This window comes from Oncorhynchus nerka, linkage group LG19 (genome assembly GCF_034236695.1).
Source record: "Oncorhynchus nerka isolate Pitt River linkage group LG19, Oner_Uvic_2.0, whole genome shotgun sequence".
NCBI lineage: Eukaryota > Metazoa > Chordata > Actinopteri > Salmoniformes > Salmonidae > Oncorhynchus > Oncorhynchus nerka.
In genome coordinates this window covers 32,838,489-32,860,722 of record NC_088414.1, presented here as the reverse complement: position 1 = coordinate 32,860,722, position 22,234 = coordinate 32,838,489, and the positions used below count along the sequence as shown (strand labels likewise).

At 44.4% G+C, this 22,234-nt stretch overlaps 2 protein-coding genes across 4 annotated transcripts; one reads left to right on the top strand and one right to left on the bottom strand.

Annotated features, from left to right (window-relative positions):
* The first annotated feature begins 174 nt into the window (after positions 1-174).
* Positions 175-9,992, top strand: kif20a (kinesin family member 20A). 2 transcript variants are annotated; one of them, XM_029645798.2, is made up of 17 exons: positions 175-332; positions 1,453-1,649; positions 4,552-4,677; positions 4,780-4,899; positions 5,004-5,142; positions 5,273-5,448; positions 5,539-5,638; positions 5,817-6,029; positions 6,146-6,332; positions 7,138-7,281; positions 7,388-7,556; positions 7,650-7,796; positions 7,879-8,121; positions 8,234-8,465; positions 8,571-8,662; positions 8,768-8,905; positions 9,283-9,992. In XM_029645798.2, the coding sequence occupies exons 2-17, from the start codon at positions 1,467-1,469 to the stop codon at positions 9,619-9,621; spliced, it is 2,748 nt and encodes a 915-aa protein (XP_029501658.1). In that variant the 5' UTR covers positions 175-332; positions 1,453-1,466; the 3' UTR covers positions 9,622-9,992. The 2 variants fall into 2 exon arrangements, with proteins under 2 accessions (XP_029501658.1, XP_029501657.1); XM_029645797.2 differs by having other exon boundaries at positions 1,426-1,649.
* LOC115117325 (cell division cycle protein 23 homolog) lies at positions 9,972-20,163 on the bottom strand. Of its 2 annotated transcripts, none has more exons than XM_065004888.1 (16): positions 20,022-20,163; positions 19,697-19,769; positions 19,437-19,574; positions 19,221-19,263; positions 19,015-19,120; positions 17,906-18,038; positions 17,589-17,766; positions 17,397-17,494; positions 17,232-17,313; positions 16,860-17,013; positions 15,823-15,942; positions 15,619-15,694; positions 15,440-15,501; positions 15,274-15,352; positions 10,489-10,602; positions 9,972-10,373 (listed from the first exon to the last, which is right to left on the bottom strand). In XM_065004888.1, exons 1-16 carry the CDS (start codon positions 20,126-20,128, stop codon positions 10,251-10,253), a joined length of 1,686 nt encoding a protein of 561 aa, XP_064860960.1. In that variant the 5' UTR covers positions 20,129-20,163; the 3' UTR covers positions 9,972-10,250. The 2 variants fall into 2 exon arrangements, with proteins under 2 accessions (XP_064860960.1, XP_064860959.1); XM_065004887.1 differs by having other exon boundaries at positions 10,489-10,608; positions 20,022-20,161.
* Positions 20,164-22,234: the final 2,071 nt, after the last annotated feature.

Genomic DNA, 22,234 nt, shown 5'->3' with positions numbered 1-22,234 from the left:
ACACACACGTAACTAGCTAAAACATTCCAAATGATCAAATAAACACTTTCTAAATTCGCATTCATCTAGTAATTTGTCTGTAGTTACGAGCTTCCTATTGGTCGATGTCTGTGCGGCGTCTGTGTAACCTTTATCCTGTGATTGGTTGTGCACGTGAAGCGCGATGTTTGAATTGATTGATTCAGTGGACGCCTTGAGGGAAGTGTCTATGCACAAAACAAGGGGCATCGTCAGGTAGCATTTCATGGCTAGATAGAGCAAGTTGTTTCTGTTTAAAAGGGTCGTTTTTGGGGGGGTTGCATTTACGAAGATAACTCACCGCGACTGACGAGGTAATTTAATTTACAATTAGAGCATTCACTTGATGAAACTAACGTTACCTGAAGCGAAATACCTTTGCTAGATAAATGGCGAACGTTAGCCAGTTAAGTTATCTTGTTTTTGCTAACGTTAATCAGCGCTTGCTAGGTAACGTTAGTGCATATGAGATTATTATTGTACAAATGAAAAGCGCATTACAAATATTTTCTTTAGCAAATTACATTCAACACATTTTAATTAAAAAACGATTTGCTAGGTAACTGTTAGTTACCGGGGCAGTTTAGCTAAACAAAGCAGTCAGTCTGTTTGCGTGTACCTGCCAATCACCAAGCCAGCCAATAGATTGCTTTATGTTGGTTCAAAAGTGTTGGCCACGTTTTCAACACTGCAGCAGCAGCCCTGTAGCTAATGTATTCAGATGTCTAAAAATATCAGTAATGACATAATTTAAATTTGGGGTTGAGGCATTTTGACTTTAAACCACTTTTAGATCTGAAAACCAAACTGGGCTAGTTAACCCTCGAGAATAAACACCAGTCTTTTGCAGACCAGCAAACTTGACTTTTAGCCCCTCGAGTCATCCAAGGTTCCCTTGCCTACATGTAACAAGATTACACGGGACTATGTTTGTAACTCAGTTAGTAGAGCATAACGCGCCAGGGTTGTGGGTTAGATTCCCATGGGGGACTAGTACGAAAAAATGCTTACAATGTATGCAATCAATACTGTAAGTTTTTAAATGACTAAAATGTCAAATACATATGAAAGATGTCAAAAAGGAGGACCAAGGCACTCTTCATATAATGAATTCAAATGCCTTTATTTGTATGGCATGTTCAATGTTTCCATTGAACATGCTAGACCAGTTGAATATTTCCATTGAAAATGTCTTACGAAAAATTGCATTTTAATTACATTAAGTGCCTTGGTCCTCCTTTCTTTTTGATGACCAATTTACCCCTTTTACCAAAGAGCTCCTTCTGTCTACCAAAACCTACTACTGTGTACCTTAGCAGCGCTTCCCTTCCTCCCTTTTCTACATATGAAAGTTATTTTAGTAAACCTGAAAAACGTGTTGATGTAGATTTCACTCACTCTTGACAGTTCTGTGATCCCCGAATCTCAATTCAGTCACCCAAAAGGTTATGGCGTTGTCTATGGCATCTCCGTGTGGAGTCCTGTCTGACGAGGAGGAGGGGGGCATGGCTGTGTTTGAATCCACGGCAGCTGACATCGGCGGCCTGGTAGGACAACGACTGAACGAAGTGACTCTGCCTGAGATCTCCATCATCTCCCCTGGACTAGAACCTCGGCCATCCATCAGAGAGGTGAGGCCTTAGCTCTGACAGAACTCGTAACACTGCACTCGAGACACATATTGAAGGTTCCTTTATTACAGGCCTACCAGTACTTGTTTATCAGTGAATGTGATATTAATAGGATAATTGTCATTGTTTTTAGTTTACTGCGGAGCCCCTAGTACCACTGTACATGCCTTAGATACCTCCTTTGTCCCACCTCCCACACATGCAGTGACCTCACCCAGTATAACCAGCGTGTCCAGAGATGCAACCTCTTATCACTCAGTGCCTGGGCTTACCTCCACTGTACCCGCACCCCAGCATACCCCTGTCTGCACATTATGCCCTGAATCTATTCTATCATCCCCAGAAATCTGATCCTTTTATTCTGTCCCCAACGCACATTTTCCGTCAAGATAGAACTGCCAAAGGGGGAGGAGTTGCAATCTATTGCAGAGATAGCCTGCAAAGTTCTGTCATACTTTCCAGGTCTATGCCCAAACAGTTCGAGCTTCTAATTTGAAAAATGTATCTCTCCAGAAATAAGTCTCACTGTTGCCGGCTGTTATAGACCCCCCCTCAGCTCCCAGCTGTGTCCTAGACACCATATATGAATTGATTGCCACCCATTTATCGTCAGAGTTCGTTCTGTTAGGTGAATTAACCTCTTACCTCTACCTGGGACGCTTGCGTCCCAACTAGAGCTCTGGAAATGCAAATGTGCTACGCTAAATGCTAATAGTATTAGTTAAAACTCAAAAGTTCATTAAAATACACATGCAGGGTATCAAATTAAAGCTACACTCGTTGTGAATCCAGGCAACAAGTCAGATTTTTAAAATGCTTTTCGGCGACAGCATGAGAAGCTATTATCTGATAGCATGCACCAATACACTACAACAGAAAAGCACAGCAGGGGACGTAAACAAAATAATTAGCATTTCGGCGTTACACAAACCGCACAATAAAATAGAAAACAGTCATTACCTTTCACCATCTTCTTTGTTGGCACTCCTAGATGTCCCATAAACACTATTGGGTCTTTATTTCGATTAAATCGGGCCATATAAAGCCAAGATATCGTTATATGTAGACTGTGTGATAAACGAAAAAAACAGCGATTTCACAACGTAACGTCATTTTTTAAAATTCAAAAAGTAGACGATAAACTTTCACAAAACACTTCGAAATACGTTTGTAATGCTACTTTAGGTATTAGTAAACGTTAATAAGCAATAAAATTAATCTGTAGGCGATGTACATATCATTAGCTGTCGTCTTGGAAAAAATTTCAGGAGAGAGCTCTTCCGGAATGATCTGGGCGGAGACCGGAGGTACGTCGTGCCCCTCTTTCGGTTCAACCAAGAATCAAAGAGGATTAAATTCACAAGATACTCGACTACATGGGGATGCTGTGGGAGTTGAATGCTCGGTCTTATCTAATTCGGCTCACTGTTAACAATTGCTGGAAGTGGCGCGAGGATATTTATTTCCATTTTCTGCGCTTTCCGATGTAACGCACGTTATGTAATAGCCACAGTCGTGATTTAACCAGTTTTAAAAACGTCCGAGGGTTTCCTATACACACATTCTAACCATATGAACGTACTATATTCCTGGCATGAGTAGCAGGGCGCTGAAATGTTGCGCGATTTTTAACAAAATGTTCAAAAAAGTAGAGGGTAGGAGCAACTAGTTAAACTGGGATATGCTTAACACCCCAGCAGTCCTACAATCTAAACTAGATGCCCTCAATCTCACACAAATTATCAAGGAACCCACCAGGTACAACCCTAAATTCGTAAACATGGTCACCCTCATAGATATTATCCTGACCAACTTGCCCTCCAAATATACCTCTGCTGTTTTCAATAAGGATCTCAGCGATCACTGCCTCATTTCCTGCATCCGTAATGGGTCCGCGGTCAAACGCTCCCTAATACACTTCTGCGAGCAGGCCTTTCTAATCGACCTGGCCCAGGTATCCTGGAAGGATATTGGCCTCATCCCGTCAGTCGAGGATGCCTGGTCGTTCTTTAAAAGTAATTTCCGCACCATCTTAAATAAGAATGACCCTTTCAAAAAATGTAGAACTAAGAACAGATATAGCCCTTGGTTCACACCAGACCTGACTGCCCTTGACCAGCACAAAAACATCCTGTTGCGATAGCAATAGCATCGAATAGTCCCCACGATATGCAACTGTTCAGGGAAGTCAGGAAAGCAAAGGTTAGCTTTTTCAAACAGAAATGTGCATCCTGTAGCTCTAACTCCAAAAGGTTTTGGGACACTCAAGTCCATGGAGAACAAGAGCACCTCCTCCCAGCTGCCCACTGCACTGAGGCTAGTCACCACAGATAAATCCATGATAATCGAAAATTTCAATAAGCATTTTTCTCTAGGCTGGCTATGCTTTCCTCCTGGCTACCCCAACCCCGGCCAACAGCCCCCCACCCGTACAAATCAGCTGGGCTAGGCAATCTGGACCCTCTATTTCTAAAATTATCCGCCGCCATTGTTGCAACCCCTATTACCAGTCTGTTCAACCTCTTTCGTTTCGTCCGAGATCCCTAAAGATTGGAAAGCTGCCGCGGTCATCCCCCCTCTAGACCCAAACTGTTACAGACCTATGTCCATCCTGCCCTGCCTTTCTAATGTCACAAGTGCTTTATTCTGGTCAGATGTTACACAAGCTGTTGGCTTAGGGACTACTCCCTCTAACTGACCTATCAATCCCGTATGACATCTTTTGCTTGTCATTTGTTCATTCATAAACATTTTGCGCCAAAACACCGATTTCCATTGGAACTTTAAGTGTGTAGCGGATTTACACAGGGGGATCAGTGATAGGCCTATAGTACGAAAATGTTCAACAATGCTGTTCATCACAGAACTGTACTATCACCACTTTCTTTCCTCCAATATTCAGAAAGCATTGGCAAAGCCTGGGGTGATCAGACAAGGCAGCGGTGGTGAGGGGAACACTGACAAAGTGAAGGTGTTTCTGCGTATCCGCCCACTGACTGAGGGAGAGAAGGAAAGGGGAGAGGAACAGGTACAATCTGCACTCTAAATTATATTATCGTCCCATCCTATTCTCCATGTCAACTTTGAAGTACTTGTGAGACGGGTGTTATTTCCCCTCTTCTCATTTCAGGGCTGTGTGTGTGTGCAAAACGAAGAGAGCCTGATGCTCAAAGCCCCCAAAGACTCCCAGAACATGAAGAGTGCAGAGAGGGGAGTCGCCCAGAGCATGCACAAGTTCAGCTTCTCACAGGTAAACAGTTTCACCTTCACACAACACCTGAGAGAAGACTACTATGACACGTACTACATTATAATATATACATATCACAGATGTCTTTTCATATGTACCTAAAGATCTTTGGTCCAGAGACCAAACAGCAGGACTTCTTCGAGAGCACCATGAAGGAGATGGTGAGAGACGTGCTTCGTGGAGAGAGTCGGCTCCTCTACACATATGGTGTCACCAACTCTGGCAAGACCTACACCATTCAGGGTGAGATAGTATTGGTTGTCACCAAGTAACTACAGAAAGCTAGACATTTCCACTATCTTGGTTTAGCTGTTTGTTAAATATACAGTGGAGATAGGTACCACAAAGTACTGACGCGACCTTTCCCCTGTAGGAGTGGGTCGTGAGGCGGGCCTCCTGCCCCGGGCCTTGGTGTCTTTGTTCAGGAAGTTGCAGGGCCGTCTCTACGGGGCCATGGACCTCAAGCCTGTCCTCCACCAGGAGGTACGCCAGCTGGATGCCGGTGAGGTCCGGGCTGAGGAGATCCGCAGAGACGCTCTACTCAAAGAGGTGAGGGAAACAGGAGCACAAATCACTCTGGAATCATTTGTCAACTAAGTCACATGATGCCACGTTCCTCTCCCTGTGTCTTTATCACAGGAGGATGACATGACTTCTCGGATGCGAGGCGGCACTAATACCTGGGACAGCGGCATCGGTGGACACTCCATAACCAGCCACATCGCCACCCAGCTAGAGGGTGAGGGCATTCAGACTAACATGACTCTGCTCTCTGACGCCTGGTGGGCCCTGAAGCCAAGTCTAGTTATCTATACAGCATTTACACAGCTGCTTTATTATATAGGCATTGGTAGTATGTAGAGTATAATCCTGGAGGTTGCGTGGTCACTGCTCATCATGCACTTGTCTCCCAGCAGACTCTGACAGTGTATGTCTGGAGCCAGACAGCCTGTCTCACAGCGGAGGGGAGGAGCTGGAGGAGGGGGTTCAGTTCTCTGTGTGGGTGTCCTTCTATGAGATCTACAATGAGTTCCTGTACGACCTGCTTGAGGCTCCGCCCTGCCTGCAGCCTAAGAGGAGGGCCATCCTGCGGCTGAGTGATGACAAGCAGGGGAACCCTTACGTCAAGGGTAACAAGCATTCACTAAGAAAACATGCTTGTAGATAATATCTAATATGTAGATAGTCTTAATGTTTTTCATTGTAGTTTATTCACATTACTGACCTTTGTTTTTGTGTTGTGCAGATCTCACCTGGGTGCAGGTCCGCAGTGCAGAGGAGGCTTGGAGAGTGCTCAGGGCTGGCCGGAGGAACCAGAGCTTTGCCAGCACTCACCTCAACCACAACTCCAGCCGCAGCCACAGCATCTTCTCCACCCGGATCCTGCACGTCCACCCAAAAGCTAACCAGGGCCAGGCCACACGCGTCAGCGAGTACGTCCCATCCAGGCTTCTCATTCTCCAACCCACTGTCTTATCCTGAGTGTTCTGATCTGACATTGTTGTTGGTGGTGGTGGTAGTAGTGATTATGTCCCACTAGGCTGTCTGTGACCTAGCATTAGTATAATAGTGATTGTCCCACTAGGCTGTCTGTGACCTAGCATTAGTATAATAGTGATTGTCCCACTAGGCTGTCTGTGACCTAGCATTGGTATAATAGTGATTGTCCCACTAGGCTGTCTGTGACCTAGCATTAGTATAATAGTGATTGTCCCACTAGGCTGTCTGTGACCTAGCATTAGTATAATAGTGATTCTGTCCCACTAGGCTGTCTGTGACCTAGCATTAGTATAATAGTGATTGTCCCACTAGGCTGTCTGTGACCTAGCATTAGTATAATAGTGATTATGTCCCACTAGGCTGTCTGTGACCTAGCATTAGTATAATAGTGATTATGTCCCACTAGGCTGTCTGTGACCTAGCATTAGTATAATAGTGATTCTGTCCCACTAGCATTAGTATAATAGTGATTCTGTCCCACTAGGCATTAGTATAATAGTGATTCTGTCTGTGACCTAGCATTAGTATAATAGTGATTCTGTCCCACTAGGCTGTCTGTGACCTAGCATTAGTATAATAGTGATTCTGTCCCACTAGGCTGTCTGTGACCTAGCATTAGTATAATAGTGATTCTGTCCCACTAGGCTGTCTGTGACCTAGCATTAGTATAATACTGATTCTGTCCCACTAGGCTGTCTGTGACCTAGCATTAGTATAATACTGATTCTGTCCCACTAGGCTGTCTGTCTGTGACCTGGCTGGCTCAGAGCGTTGTAAGGACCAGCGCAACGAGGAGAGGATGAAGGAGGCCAACAATATCAACACCTCCCTCCACACCCTGGGCCGCTGTATCGCTGCTCTGAGGCACAACCAGAACAACAAGTAGGCCACACACACATCTAAAACAAGAGGAATTCATCACATGCTGGTAAATGAAATGCATCCCAGCATTGTACTGTCCAGATGACACGTTCTCCTGTCCCTACAGGTCGCGACCCCCTCAGGTGGTGCCGTTCAGAGACAGTAAACTGACACGGGTTCTCCAGGGCTTCTTTTGCGGCCGCGGGCGCTCCAGCATGGTGGTCAACATCAACCCCTGTGCCTCCACCTACGACGAGACCCTACAGGCCCTCAAGTTCTCTGCCATCGCCACACAGGTACAAACAGCTCTCACCTTGCAGTTAATAATACAGCCTTGGTTTCAGAGAAATATTCAGTGGTTGTGACCTCTGTCGTCCATCTCCTCTCAGCTGGTCCATGGGCCGTCCACTAAAACCAGAGTGGCCTACATCCTGTCCCTGCTGCGGGAGCCCCGGTCTCACGCCAATGACAGCACTCTGATTGAGGAAGACGAGGACAGCGATGAAGATGGGGACATCACCATGTTTGATTCAGATGTATGTCCTACGTCCCACTGAATGAAATGTCAACTTGTGTGTGTTGGACCTCAGTGACTGACTGGGTCTGTGCTGTGTTCAGGCTCTGCTGCGGGCCATCGAGGTACTGAAGAGGGAGGTGCAGAGGCAGCGGGAAGAGAAGGAGGTGCTGGAGGCCACCGTCAGAGAGCAGGTGTTCTCTGAGATGATGGAGGTCATCTCTGGCATGGAGAAGGACTTCAGCCAGACCCTGGAGACAGAGAAGGCTCTGATGGAGGAGAGGTTTGAGGACAAGATCAACAACCTGCAGAAAAGCCTCAAGAGATACTACAACCAGGAAATAGAGGTGAGGGATAGGGCAGTCTGTAGATTAAGTTAGTGTCTTTTTCAGTGGGTTTAGAATAGAGTTTTCTATGCTACAGATGGTTGATTCCGTTCCACCTTCCCTCCCATCCTAGGAGCGTGATGAACAGATTGAGGCACTGACTGCAGCCCTGGAGAAAAAGGGAGGTGTGTCCCTAGCAGAGCCAGCCCCACTCCCCCTCTTCCCACCCCTAGCCCTGGGAGGAGAGGCTGAGGGCCCCACACCCCGTCGCTCCCAGCGCCTGGCCTCCACAACCACAGGAGAGCTGAGCAGAGTGAGGGCTGAGCTGGACCAGTGTCGTGCCGAGCTGCTGGAGAAAACACAAGGTAAGAGGAGAGGGAGGACCAGCACAATCGGGAGTGTGGGAACGAGGGAAGTCTAGATGATTGATTGGCAAATGACATGGGTCTTTATAACTAACTCTCTTCCAGAACTGAGGCGTGTCCAGGGGCAGCTCACACCACCAGAGCACTCCGACGCCCTGACCAACGCTGCCGACCGCAAGCTGGGGGAGGGCCAGAGGGTCGGTACTCCAGCCAGGGGCGTAGTCTCCTCTCACATTACCCCCATACCTTTTTGTATTAAACACTATAACCATTGCTGGGATTTTAACATGTTTGTACTGCAGAACCTGCGTCAGTTGCGTCTGGACCTGCAGAGGCTGGGTCTGAACCTGCAGTCTGGAGAGAGGGCATGCTGCCGTAACACTGGTGGGGAGAGGCTGCGCCATGCGCTCACCACTGCAGACCACACACTGGCCAAACAGGTACACCTCTATAGAATTCAATAGGACTTCATTCCTAGGCAGGGGAGGGGAACACTTTGTTCTTGGTGATCCTAGGCAGGGGAGGGGAACACTTTGTTCTTAGTGATCCTAGGGAGGGGAACTCTTTGTTCTTAGTGATCCTAGGCAGGGGAACACTTTGTTCTTAGTGATCCTAGGCAGGGGAACACTTTGTTCTTAGTGATCCTAGGCAGGGGAACACTTTGTTCTTAGTGATCCTAGGCAGGGGAACACTTTGTTCTTAGTGATCCTAGGCAGGGGAGGGCTGCTACTAGTTGGTGTTTCTGTCACTTTGAAAAAGCATGTAGACTTTGTAGGCCCCCTGTCCACCCCTCACCCTGTCCACTCCTCTCCCTCAGGACCAGACCCTGGTAGAGCTACAGAACGGCCTGCTGCTGGTCAAGGCCGACCTGAGGAGGAAGGCGGAGACCCTGGCCCAGATGGGTCAGATGCCCCCCTGTGGCTCGGCCTCTGCTACTCCCGGCTCCTGTCAGAAGAGGGGCTGTGGGGCAGCAGGCAACGCTGAGAACCAGCCCCCAGAGAAACGACACTTCTTCCGCTCCCTTTTCCCACAACACACCCCGTCACGAAACGGACAACCTCAAACCACACCCTACTCACGGATCCTTCGCTCCCGCCAACAGTCCCCTCCCCCAAGTCCCGGCCCCTCTGGCAGGTACAGGGTTACCAAGTGCTGACTTTATCCTCTACTGCTATGCAAACCAATTGTAAATCTGTACTATTTTGCAATTGCTTTAAATGACTTTTTATTTCAAGTGTTACTACAGTACCTGCACTGCTAAGCTGTCTTCCTTAGGAATGCAACGGTTGTTTGTAGTGGACTCTGGTATACCGGAGTATTAAACACAATGCTACAAGGTTCTGGTTGAATGAGGACTGATGCACATATTACCTCCTGCTAAAGTGCTTTAAGAATTGTTACAATTAGACATTATTTACATTGCATTCTCTAATGTAAAGGTTTTGCTTTCAATGTTTGTCCAGTCTTTCAATATACTTTGGTGCAACAGTAAAATTTATAATAAAATCTTGTAATTTTTTTAATGAATTTATTCTAAGTAACATTAGCATGCAGTTTCCATTGATTTAATGACTCAGTGGTTCAGAGAATTCTTTCATATTCAAAAGGAGGGTGGCAACTGCTGCACGGACATGTAAACATACACAGAAAATATTTACATGATGTATAAGGGTAGACATTCAGTCTCAATATGGCATTAAATACTAATTCACCATAACTGTATCTGGAACCAACAGGATAAGGCAGATTGTCCCAGAGCCTTCAGCTAGCCAGTAGGGTGGTGTGTCAGGGAGAGAAGGAGGACAGATCGAGGGGAGACACCCTCCTAACAGGGGTGGTGTTAGAGGCCTCCATATGGTCTCTGACCTGGGAGATCTGTCTGAGTAGAGCCTTGCCTTCCTCACGAGCCTGTAGAGGGACACCAGAAATACATCTGGTCTGACAAGCAGTAGTGTATGTAGATATTTTGATAAGATGGACACTTTTTCCCCATGAACAACATTCAACTGGAGGACATGCTTACGTCATTGTAGTCACAGCAGCGTTGGGCACACAGTGAAGCCTCCTCATAAAGTTTGTTCTTGAAGTAGTACTGGCCAAGGTAACGCAGGGCCGTGCTCACCTCTGCATGCTCCAGCTGCTCCTGTAAGTACATGTGCACTAACTTTTCACTAACTCCAGGTGCACATTCATTATGGAAACCGTTTACAGTTGAAGAACCAAAACGAGTTTCCATTGAACAGTCAGGTAGGTCTCTCAGTTTGAATAAACGTTATGCAACAGAATCGGCGTAATGAATATGCCCCCAGCTGTGCCGGGACTGGTCTTAGAGACTGACTGGTAAAAACATACCTATGCCTACACAACAATTTGGCTCAATCCAGCATTTTGGATTTGAGATAAAATGACAGTACACAATGTTAGCTTTTATTTGAGGGTATTTTCATACAAAGTACTTTCATTTCTAAAAAGGAAAATATATGTATCTAGTTGCCCTATTTGAGGGCATAAATATTTGGACAAATTCACCTATTGTGAATAAAACTGTCAGAAATTCAGATTTGGTCCCATAATCCTAGCACACAATGACTACATTAAGCTTGTGACAAACTTGTTGGATGCTTTGTTGTTTTTGATTATGTGCCCAATAGAAATGAATGGTAAATAATGTAGTGTCATTTTGGAGTAACTTTTATTCTAAATAAGAATAAAATGTGTTTCTCAACACTTCAAATAAAATGTTATTTGTTACAAAGTGGATGCTACCATGATTACGGATAACCATGAAGAGAGAAAGTTACTGACCAGGTTTCCATCCAACCTTTATGAGTGTGAACTCCGTCTGATAAAAATAGTCATGACAGGCCTGATGGAAACAGCAAAATGTCGGGAAAATTAAAAGACACTAGACAAGGAGGGATCTTTTTGTGTCTGTCACACAATATGGAGTGTGATCCTCCCACTACGACCCCGGAAAGCACAACGTTTATTAGATTCCAGATGAAATTACTTATAAACTTCACAGGGTGGTGAAAGTGCACCGCGAGGAGCTTGATGCTCCTTTTCAGTAAATAGAGGGTCTTATTCTGGTGACATGATGATCAATGCTTGGCTGCTGTCTGACAAATAATCTCACTCGTTTTCCCCATAAAAATCTCATGTCGGTAGCCTACCCTACTTTGTGAGCTGTTGGCTAGAGCGCAACATGCCAAGACCAGAGTGGGCTATATAAACGCAACATTTTGTCATTTTTATGTACACTACGTCATCACGCAGAAACCTGGCTACAGATGCAAAGATCATGCCCCCGAAACATGCTAACCTCTCACCATAACCAATAATGGGATGTTTTTCTTGGGGGTATGATATGTCTCTAACTTTCTCACCTATCATTATTCACAATTCATTCATGATTATCCACAATCCTGGTAGTAACCACATTAAAATGTAGAAGTGTTCAGAAACATTCTGGAAAAAAAAAAACTTACTCCGAAATGACAATACATTTTTACCATTAATTTCTATTGGGCACAACATAATCCAAAACAAAGTGCAAATGCATCCAACAAGCTTGTAGAGCCACTAGTTTAATATAATGTAGCCATTGCATTCTAGGAATGTGACCAAATACCATTCTGAACACACTAAGTGAATTTGTCCAAATACTTATGGCAACTTCAAACGGGGTGACGAAATACATAAAGTCCTTTAATTTCTAAACTGTAAAACAGAAAGTACTAAAATGGATTAAATCGTTTTTTCATCAATCTACACACAATACCCTCATAATAACAATGAAAAAAATAAATGAAATGCCACAGTACCAGTTGAAAGTTTGGACACACCTACTCATTCAAGGGTTTATTTTTACTATTTTCTGCATTGTAGAAAAATTGTGAAGACATCAAAATTTAAAAGAATTACACATATGGAATCATGTAGTAACCCAAAAAGTGTTTGGTAAAAGACCAAGTCCAAATTATGGCAAGAACAGCTCAAATAAGCAAAGATAAACGACAGTCCATCATTACTTTAAGACATGAAGGTCAGTCAATCCAGAAAAGTTCAAGAACTTTGAAAGTTTCTTCAAGTGCATTCACAAAAACCATCAAGCGCTATGATGAATCTGTCTTTCATGAGGACCACCACAGGAAAGGAAGACAGAGTTACCTCTGCTGCATAGGATAAGTTCATTAGTTACTAGCCTCAGAAATTGCAGCCCAAATAAATGCTTCAGAGTTCAAGTAACAGACACATCTCAACATCAACTGTTCATAGGAGACTGCATGAATCAGGCCTTCATGGTCGATTTGCTGCAAAGAAACCACTACTAAAGGACACCAATAATAAGAATAGGCTTGCTTGGGCCAAGAAACACGAGCAGTGGACATTAGACTGGTGTAAATCTGTCCTTTGGTCTGATGAGTCCAAATGTGCGATTTTTGGTGGAAAATAACTTTTTGTGAGAAGCAGAGTAGGTGAACGGATGATCTCCGTATGGGTGGTTCCCACCATGAAGGAGGAGGTGTGATGGTGCTTTGCTGGTGAAACTGTCTGTGATTTATTTAGAATTCAAGGCACACTTAACCAGCATGGCTACCACAGTATTCTGCAGCAATACACCATCCCATCTGGTTTGCGCTTAGTGGGACTATAATTAGTTTTTCAACAGGACAATGACCCAAAACACACCTCCAGGCTGTGTAAGGACTATTTGACCAATAAGAAGAGTGATGGAGTGCTGCATCAGATGACCTGGTGTCCAATCACCCGACCACAACACAATTGAGATGGTTTGGGATGAGTTTGACCGCAGAGTTACGGAAAAGCAGTCAACAAGTGCTCAGCATATGTGGGAACTCCTTCAAGACTATTGGAAAAGCATTCCTCATGAAGCTGGTTGAGAGAATGCCAAGAGTGTGCAAAGCTGTCATCAAGGCTACTTTGAAGAATATTAAATATTTTGATTTGTTTAACACTTTTTTGGTTACTACTTGATTCCTTCTGTGTTATTTCTTAGTTTATGTCTTCACTATTATTCTACAATGTAGAAAATCATAAAAATAAAGAAAAACCCTTGAATGAGTAGCTGTATCCAAACTTTTGACTGGTAATGCGTGTTTGATTTAAAAATATATATATATAATATAGTATATATACACAGTGGGGCAAAAAAGTATTTAGTCAGCCACCAATTGTGCAAGTTCTCCCACTTAAAAAGATGAGAGAGGCCTGTAATTTTCATCATAGGTACACCTCAACTATGACAGACAAAATTAGATTTTTTTTTTTTTTAAACGATTTTTAAATGAATTTATTTGCAAGTTATGGTGGAAAATAAGTATTTGGTCACCTACAAACAAGCAAGATTTCTGGCTCTCACAGACCTGTAACTTCTTTAAGAGGCTCCTCTGTCCTCCACTCGTTACCTGTATTAATGGTACCTGTTTGAACTTGTTATCAGTATAAAAAGACACCTGTCCACAACCTCAAACAGTCACACTCCAAACTCCACTATGGCCAAGACCAAAGAGCTGTCAAAGGACACCAGAAACAAAATTGTAGACCTGCACCAGGCTGGGAAGACTGAATCTGAAATAGGTAAGCAGCTTGGTTTGAAGAAATCAACTGTGGGAGCAATTATTAGGAAATGGAAGACATACAAGACCACTGATAATCTCCCTCGATCTGGGGCTCCACGCAAGATCTCACGCCGTGGGGTCAAAATGATCACAAGAAGGGTGAGCAAAAATCCCAGAACCACACTGGGAGACCTAGTGAATGAACTGCAGAGAGCTGGGACCAAAGTAACAAAGCCTACCATCAGTAACACACTACACCGCCAGGGACTCAAATCCTGCAGTGCCAGACATGTCCCCCTGCTTAAGCCAGTACATGTCCAGGCCCGTCTGAAGTTTGCTAGAGAGCATTTGGATGATCCAGAAGAAGATTGGGAGAATGTCATATGAAACCAAAATATAGCTTTTTGGTAAAAACTCAACACGTCGTGTTTGGAGGACAAAGAATGCTGAGTTGCATCCAAAGAACACCATACCTACTGTGAAGCATGGGGGTGGAAACATCATGCTTTGGGGCTGTTTTTTCTGCAAAGGGACCAGGACGACTGATCCGTGTAAAGGAAAGAATGAATGGGGCCATGTATCGTGAGATTTTGAGTGAAAACCTCCTTCCATCAGCAAGGGCATTGAAGATGAAACGTGGCTGGGTCTTTCAGCATGACAATGATCCCAAACACACCGCCCGGGCAATGAAGGAGTGGCTTCGTAAGAAGCATTTCAAGGTCCTGGAGTGGCCTAGCCAGTCTCCAGATCTCAACCCCATAGAAAATCTTTGGAGGGAGTTGAAAGTCCGCGTTGCCCAGCAACAGCCACAAAACATCACTGCTCTAGAGGAGATTTGCATGGAGGAATGGACAAAATACCAGCAACAGTGTGTGAAAACCTTGTGAAGACCTCCGTCATTGCCAACAAAGGGTATATAACAAAGTATTGAGATAAACTTTTGTTATTGACCAAATACTTATTTTCCACCATAATTTGCAAATAAATTCATTAAAAATCCTACAAAGTGATTTTCTGGATTTTTTTTTCTTCTAATTTTGTCTGTCATAGTTGATCTGTACCTATGATGAAAATTATAGGCCTCTCATATTTTTAAGTGGGAGAACTTGCACAATTGGTGGCTGACTAAATACTTTTTTTTTTGCCCCACTGTATGTATGTATGTATGTATGTATGTATGTATGTATGTATAAATAACACACACAGAGGACCGTTGGGTTGCTCACCCCACAGGAGAAGATGTCTTGGATGTAGATGATGTAACACTGGGCCGCATCGTCAGACTCATTAAGCTGCTCGTGAAGTCTGTCAACATACATATGTATTAGGGAATATAGAAGTCTCAACACAGCATTAAGTGAACCACACATATACATGCTTTGATGTCCATACTTTGCCAGTTTCAGTAGAGCCATTCTCTCCACGTCCCCCACAGAGTATGCCCTCCAGTAACACTGGACAAAAAGGAAGAAGAGAACTTCATGACAGATCACAGCAGTGGTTCAAATATTACATTCAAATCTACAGGAAAATTTAAAACAATGGCAGAGAGAATGCTGCTGTTTGCTAACCTTCTTTGCCTCGACGTGCTGTGAGAGTTTCTCGTAGCTCTCTCCCAAAGCAACCAGCATACGAGAGTCATTGGGCCTGAGGGCCACAGGTGACACGTCATTCACACTACAGTATGTAAGGATTTGGTAATAGACTTTACTACACGATACCAAGCACCCACTGACAACAGAACCCTCTACCTTGGTTTTTACTCAAACACACACCTGAGCTGGTGGGCCTTTCGATAGTAGTAAAGACAATAGAATGGCATCTTGAGAATCTCATAGGTCTGTCCCAGGCCATACCAGGCACGGTAGTCTCGTTTGTTCACCTCTATAGCGTGCCTGATCAACAAAGAAAACATACACAGAAATAGAAAACCGTGGAGCACAACTCTCTCAGACCCATAGAATCAGGAATAGCAGTGTGGTGTGCACCAGTTATTTCTTTATATTTCCCTTAAAACATCTACTATTTTGAACGTTGTAGCTATAAATTGTTTGAAATAGCCCTACCAAACTTCACATTTCTCAAGTAAAAACAACTTATCGTTACTTTCGATATCAGTAAAAATGTCCACGATAAATCACTGGGTCGGTCAGTATCCATCATTTTTTGGTTTATTGTCCCAGCTCTAAGCCATGCCATAGTGGAGGGTCAGTCTGACATGTAGGCCTGGATGGCAGTGGGCCATAGTAGAGTGTCAGTCTGACCTGTAGGCCTGGATGGCAGTGGGCCATAGTGGGGTGTCAGTCTGACCTGTAGGCCTGGATGGCAGTGGGCCATAGTAGAGTGTCAGTCTGACATGTAGGCCTGGATGGCAGTGGGCCAGAGTGGAGTGTCAGTCTGACCTGTAGGCCTGGATGGCAGCGGGCCATAGTGGAGTGTAAGTCTGACATGTAGGCCTGGATGGCAGCGGGCCATAGTAGAGTGTCAGTCTGACCTGTAGGCCTGGATGGCAGCGGGCCATAGTAGAGTGTCAGTCTGACCTGTAGGCCTGGATGGCAGCGGGCCATAGTGGAGTGTCAGTCTGACATGTAGGCCTGGATGGCAGCGGGCCATAGTGGAGTGTCAGTCTGACCTGTAGGCCTGGATGGCAGCGGCCCATAGTGGAGTGTCAGTCTGACATGTAGGCCTGGATGGCAGCGGGCCATAGTGGAGTGTCAGTCTGACCTATAGGCCTGGGGCAGCGGGCCATAGTGGAGTGTCAGTCTGACCTGTAGGCCTGGGGCAGCAGGCCATAGTGGAGTGTCAGTCTGACCTGTAGGCCTGGATGGCAGCGGAAGTGTTCTTCATCTCCATGTACTCGTGGCCCATCAGAGTCCAGGCCCCCAGGCAGCGAGGGTTCAGCTTCAGAGCCCTCTGGAAGTACAGGGCTGCCTTTTCATGCTGCGACCGCAGGCTGTAGTAGTTCCCTACACACACAGACAGCATGCACTCATTAAAAACATAACATATCACTTGTAGGTAGAGTTGGTTGTACTTCTTAAATCTTGAAAGATCTGTCTGTGATTACTGAACATAGTAAAGAGTTCTGGGGGTTTATGTCCGGCTTTGACTTGAGAAGAGGTGTGGTTTTCCGTCCTGCTTTTTTTTCCAGTCCTGTTTAGCTGTGTAGTGGCAGAGTCCTTACCGATGACACAGCAGGTTTCTACCCTGTACTTGTCTATCCCCACCAGGTTGTGGGCCAGGTAGCTGAGCTCTGGCTTCATGCTCTGTGGAAACACAACAGACAGTCAGACGTGTTCATAAAGACAGAGCCCGACAGATGGAGACAGTCAATAAAGTGGGGTCTCACACGGACGTATAGCAGGTTGGAGAACGTGTCCATGTTCTCAATGCGAAAGGGATCCTGCTCCCGCAACTCATTGAACAGAGCCAGAGCCTGGTCAATATCTAGGACAAAGAAAAGCATAGGTGTGAAACTGAATAGAGGAAAGAAAATACCTAGCAGAATGTTTCTTCATATTACTTTATTGACTTGACAGACCTCGGATGTTGTGGTAGGCCACAGCAATCTGTGAGACGATATACGTGCTCTTGGAGAAGCCGGACTCAATCAGACTCTGGTATTTCTGCAGGGCCTCTTTGATCATCTGCAGCTCTGTGTACATGTGGGCTATGAAGAAGTCTCTGATCCAGCAGTCTGGCAGAGACAGGGACTTCAGCTGACAAGAGGAGCCACAAGTATATCATTGTAATATTCTATAAGTTCATTGACATGTAATGTAGTCCAGTAGATCTGGGAACCACTGTAGTGGGTACAGAGGAGAAATTATCTGTGTGAGTTGTGTGTGTGAGTATTACCATGTCAATGTTGGTGATGAGGTTACAGAGCTCCAGCCACGCTCCCCAGTGTAGAGGTAGGGCATGGGTCGCCTCCACAAACACATTTACCGCCTCCTTCAGTAGATCCAGCTTCCGCAGAACCACCCCATACCTGCACACACGCGCAGGTTTGTGAGGTTAAAGACTCACTGTACACGTAAATGGGGGAGGTCATCAGAGACCTGGTCGTGTGGTGCCAGGACAACAACCTCTCCCTCAATGTGATCAAGACAAAGGAGATGATTGTGGACTACAGGAAAAAGAGGACCGAGCACGCCCCCATGCTCATCGGCGGGGCTGTAGTGGAGCAGGTTGAGAGTTTCAAGTTCCTTGGTGTTCACATCACCAACAAACTATCATGGTCCAAACACACTAAGATAGTTGTGAAGAGGGCACGACAAGGCCTATTCCCCCTCAGGGGACTGAAAAGGTTGTATATGGGTCCTCAGATGCACCATCGAGAGTATCCTGACGGGTTGCATCACTGCCTGGTATGGAAACTACTCGGCCTCCGACTGCAAGCCACTACAGAGGGTTGTGTCTACGGCCCAGTACATCACTGGGGCCAAGCTTCCTGCCATCCAGGACCTCAATATCATGCAGTGTCAGAGGAAGGCCCTAAAAATGGTCAAATACTCCAGCCACCCTAGTCAGACTGTTCTCTCTCCTACCGCACGGCAAGCGCTACCGGAGCGACAAGTCAAGCTCCAAAAGGCTTCTTAACAGCTTCTACACCTCAAGCCATAAGACTCCTGAACAGCTAATCAAAGGTCTAACCAGACCCCTCTTTTACTCTGCTGCTACTCTCTGTTTATTATCTATGCATAGTCACTTTAACTCTACCTACATGTGCATATTATCTCCACTAACCGGTGCCCCCACACATTGACTCTGTACTGGTATATAGCCTCCCTTGTTATTTTACTGCTGCTGTTTAATTATTGGTTACTTTCATTTTCTTAACACTTACTTTTTAAAGCATTGTTGGTTAAGGGCTTGTAAAGTAAGCATTTCACTGTAAGGTCAGCACATGTGACAAATAACATTTTATTTTGATTTGAGTGTGTGTGATAGTGCGAGGTGCTTACAGGTACAGAGTGAATCCGTCCAGCTCTCCAGCACTGTGCTTCTTACTCAGCTCCACCCTCAGCTCCCGCAGAGCCTCGTTACGCACCTGACCTTTCTCCAGAGGCCCTGCAGCCAATCACAGCAGGCAAAAACAACCAATCAAGGCATTGAACTCTGTCTTGAGACACCATTTGATTTTGGTGTCAAAGAAAGCTTAGCTCCTCACCCAAGCTGTCCACAGTCTCATCATCTTTCTTCTTTTCTCCAGACTGGAAACAGATTAGTGTCAGAATTTGACAACATCCCTTAAATGACAGGCTACATTGGATGGCCCCCATTGAGGAGTTGCAAGTATTCAGGACAATTGTATTGTCTCTATTCCCATTGTGACAACTAGATTTCTAGAGGTGATGTTGCTGTGATTGCTGAAACACCATCTCACCAGATAGCGAGAGTACATGTACAGGAAGTATGCTTTCTGGCTGCGGCAGCCGCGAAGGAAGTAGGCAGCACGGTCATACTCTTTCAGGTCAAAGTAGGACTTGGCCAAGCCAAGAGCATCCATGTCCTGAGCATCCTCCTACAACCAGGATGACAGAGAGGTAACAGCGATTGTACATATCACTCAAATGGCCTCCAATTCAAAAGCATAAGCAACATGTTCATGCATTAACAAGGAAAACATTATCTTTAGCCACAAACCTCAGTAAAAGTTGCCGATGGAGGTAATTCATTCTTGGGAAGGGGGTCCAAGGCAAATGCCAACTCTGAAGCCCTAAAATAAAAATGTCACACAACCATCGGTGATATCACTGACGTAGTTAACGCAATGTTTTATCAACTTCAATATGAACCTGTATTAAGAAAATAAGAACCTGAACCGGTCTGAAAAAAATAGGCAAGATTTGACAAAACTTGCAAGTTAATCGTTAGCATTAGCAAGCTAACCACTATGAGTTCACCAACTTAAGCTATTCTTCACTGAAATAAATACAATGATCATAACATCAGGAATAGAGCTTCTTACCATTTCACGCAATGTACAAGTCCTCTTTCTTTACAAAGCGATATCACAGAGATCAGCTGTTTTTTTATTTGAACTAAATCGCCAAACTCACTACACAAGGCCGCCATTTTTCATACCTTGATTGTACGTCATAAAAACACAAGTCGCGATTGGACAGCATTAGAGCTAATCGATTTATAGATATTTTTCGATATTTAATAGCTTTTCAGCTGTTTACCTGAAATTATTCCTTACAATGTAACAAAGTTTTAGAAATGACTTGAAGTCTTCTAAGAATAGGTTACCTAAATATTTTTAAGTGAGATGGAAATCAACTACAATGCAGTTCAGAATTTATCCAGAGGGTGGCAGCCTGTACCACAGAACACGATGCATTTTGCTACAGTACTGTCAAGACAGCTAATTAGGTTTCCAGTATGTGGAATAAAACAAATTATGACAGGCCTGATGGAAACAGCACATTTGTCTGTAAACTTTGCAAATCTTGACAAATCAAACGATTTTATGGACAAATGTTGATAATATCAAAGTATGATATTGACATGTATGGTTCTCCCACTGGGATTTGGGAAAGCATGCCCTTTATTAGGCTACAGATTAAATACATTATGATGAACTTCACAGGGTGGTGAAAGTGCAGTGATGAGCTTGATGCACCTTTCCAATAAATATCGAGGGTCTTATGATGATCGATGCTTGGCTGCCATTTGACAAATAAAACGAATCTTTGTCCATAATAATCTCAACATGTTGGCTACACATGCACTGCATCTACAAACTGTTGTCTAGAGCCCACATGTCAATACCAGAATAGAAACATTAGTTATATAATGCTAAATGTTTTATGACAAAACCATCAATATAGCTGAAAATGCGATGGAAACCCAGTTAACTTATATGTTTAATTCATTTTTATGTGGACCATGTCATCAAGCACATACTTTTATAGACAACAGGTTAATTTAATGGAAACACATCTCTGGTGGGAAAATGCGCATATTTTATTTATTCAGATTTTAGAATATTTGCATTAAAATGTGTCACCAATTGGATGTCACCTAGCTACTGACAAACAGCAAGCAATTGAGGTATCACTCACAAAATACCAGTTTACCCTCTACACTAACCATTATGTCCCAGCCATGTTGAAATGGCAGGTTGTGAAGGGCCAATTCATATGTAAAATTCACAGTGGCAAGCATCTGACAGGCACAACTGTCCTCAAATCAAGGGGATATCAATGTGCCAGTACATGTGCCTTGGCACATTGATTGGACCTTGCATTGAGGACAGAGAGCTTAAATGGCAAGGTACACATACTCCTGTTGTGCCTGTTCATGCTGTGCCTTCAGCATTGTGCATATGAATTGTCCCTTCACAACTTGCCATCTCAACATTGCTGACTGAACGAGATCATAATGCATTTAGGCGCAAACATGGCGCAAAACATCCTTGCTGTTGTCACTTTCTGAACAGACTGTTGCTATGATAACAGCTTGTATGAGTGTGTTTTGCCCATTGTGTCTCATGCTGTTAATCTGTAGTTTGCTATGTGGAGCACAGATCCTGGGGTTGGGGCATGTGGCAGCGGCATGGTTCTACCTGGGAGCCTCCTCTGGGAGAGCTGGGGAGGACAGACAACAGCTGGGACCATACTACTCTACCCTTGTACAGAAAGAAAGAAAGAAAGAAAGAAAGAAAGAAAGATAGATAGAAAAAGTGACTGACATGTTTGATAGACCTACTAATTATTAAATATGTTGTGCTGTATGTGCATGCAACCCTTTTTATTGGCTATTGGTTATCTCTACAGACACATTTTTATTGGCTATTGGCTATCTCTGTAGACACATTTTTATTGGCTATTGGCTATCTTTTTGTGGGAATTTTTATTGCCTATCTCTCCACAGACCAGTGGTAACAAGTCATTCAGGGCAGGTGGGGCTTTTTGAAAAATATATGTTTATGTATTTTTTGGGGGGGCTTGCCTGTTTTGCATGTTATTTTGGCATTAATACGTGTCATATATCAGTTTGCAAACAATGTAAAAAAAAGGAATATATAATTGAGTTAATAAAGCCGCATACCAACAGGCAGCTACAAAATACAGGTGTTCCAGCCTAGCTCAGTGCTTTCTGTGGTGGTGGGGCAGGCCAGCAGAAAATAGGAGCATTGCACCGTGATTGGCTCAGCATTGCACCGTGATTGGCTCA

Coding starts and splice junctions, on each gene's coding strand:
- kif20a (XM_029645798.2), top strand. CDS start 1,467: ATGGCGTTGTCTATGGCATCTCCGTGTGGAGTCCTGTCTGACGAGGAG. Junction 4,678..4,779: donor AGGAAAGGGGAGAGGAACAG/GTACAATCTGCA, acceptor TTCTCATTTCAG/GGCTGTGTGTGTGTGCAAAA. Junction 6,030..6,145: donor GGGGAACCCTTACGTCAAGG/GTAACAAGCATT, acceptor TGTGTTGTGCAG/ATCTCACCTGGGTGCAGGTC.
- LOC115117325 (XM_065004887.1), bottom strand. CDS start 20,128: ATGGCGGCCTTGTGTAGTGAGTTTGGCGATTTAGTTCAAATAAAAAAA. Junction 17,495..17,588: donor GGCCTACCACAACATCCGAG/GTCTGTCAAGTC, acceptor TCTTTGTCCTAG/ATATTGACCAGGCTCTGGCT. Junction 10,374..10,488: donor GCTGCTGTGACTACAATGAC/GTAAGCATGTCC, acceptor GTCCCTCTACAG/GCTCGTGAGGAAGGCAAGGC.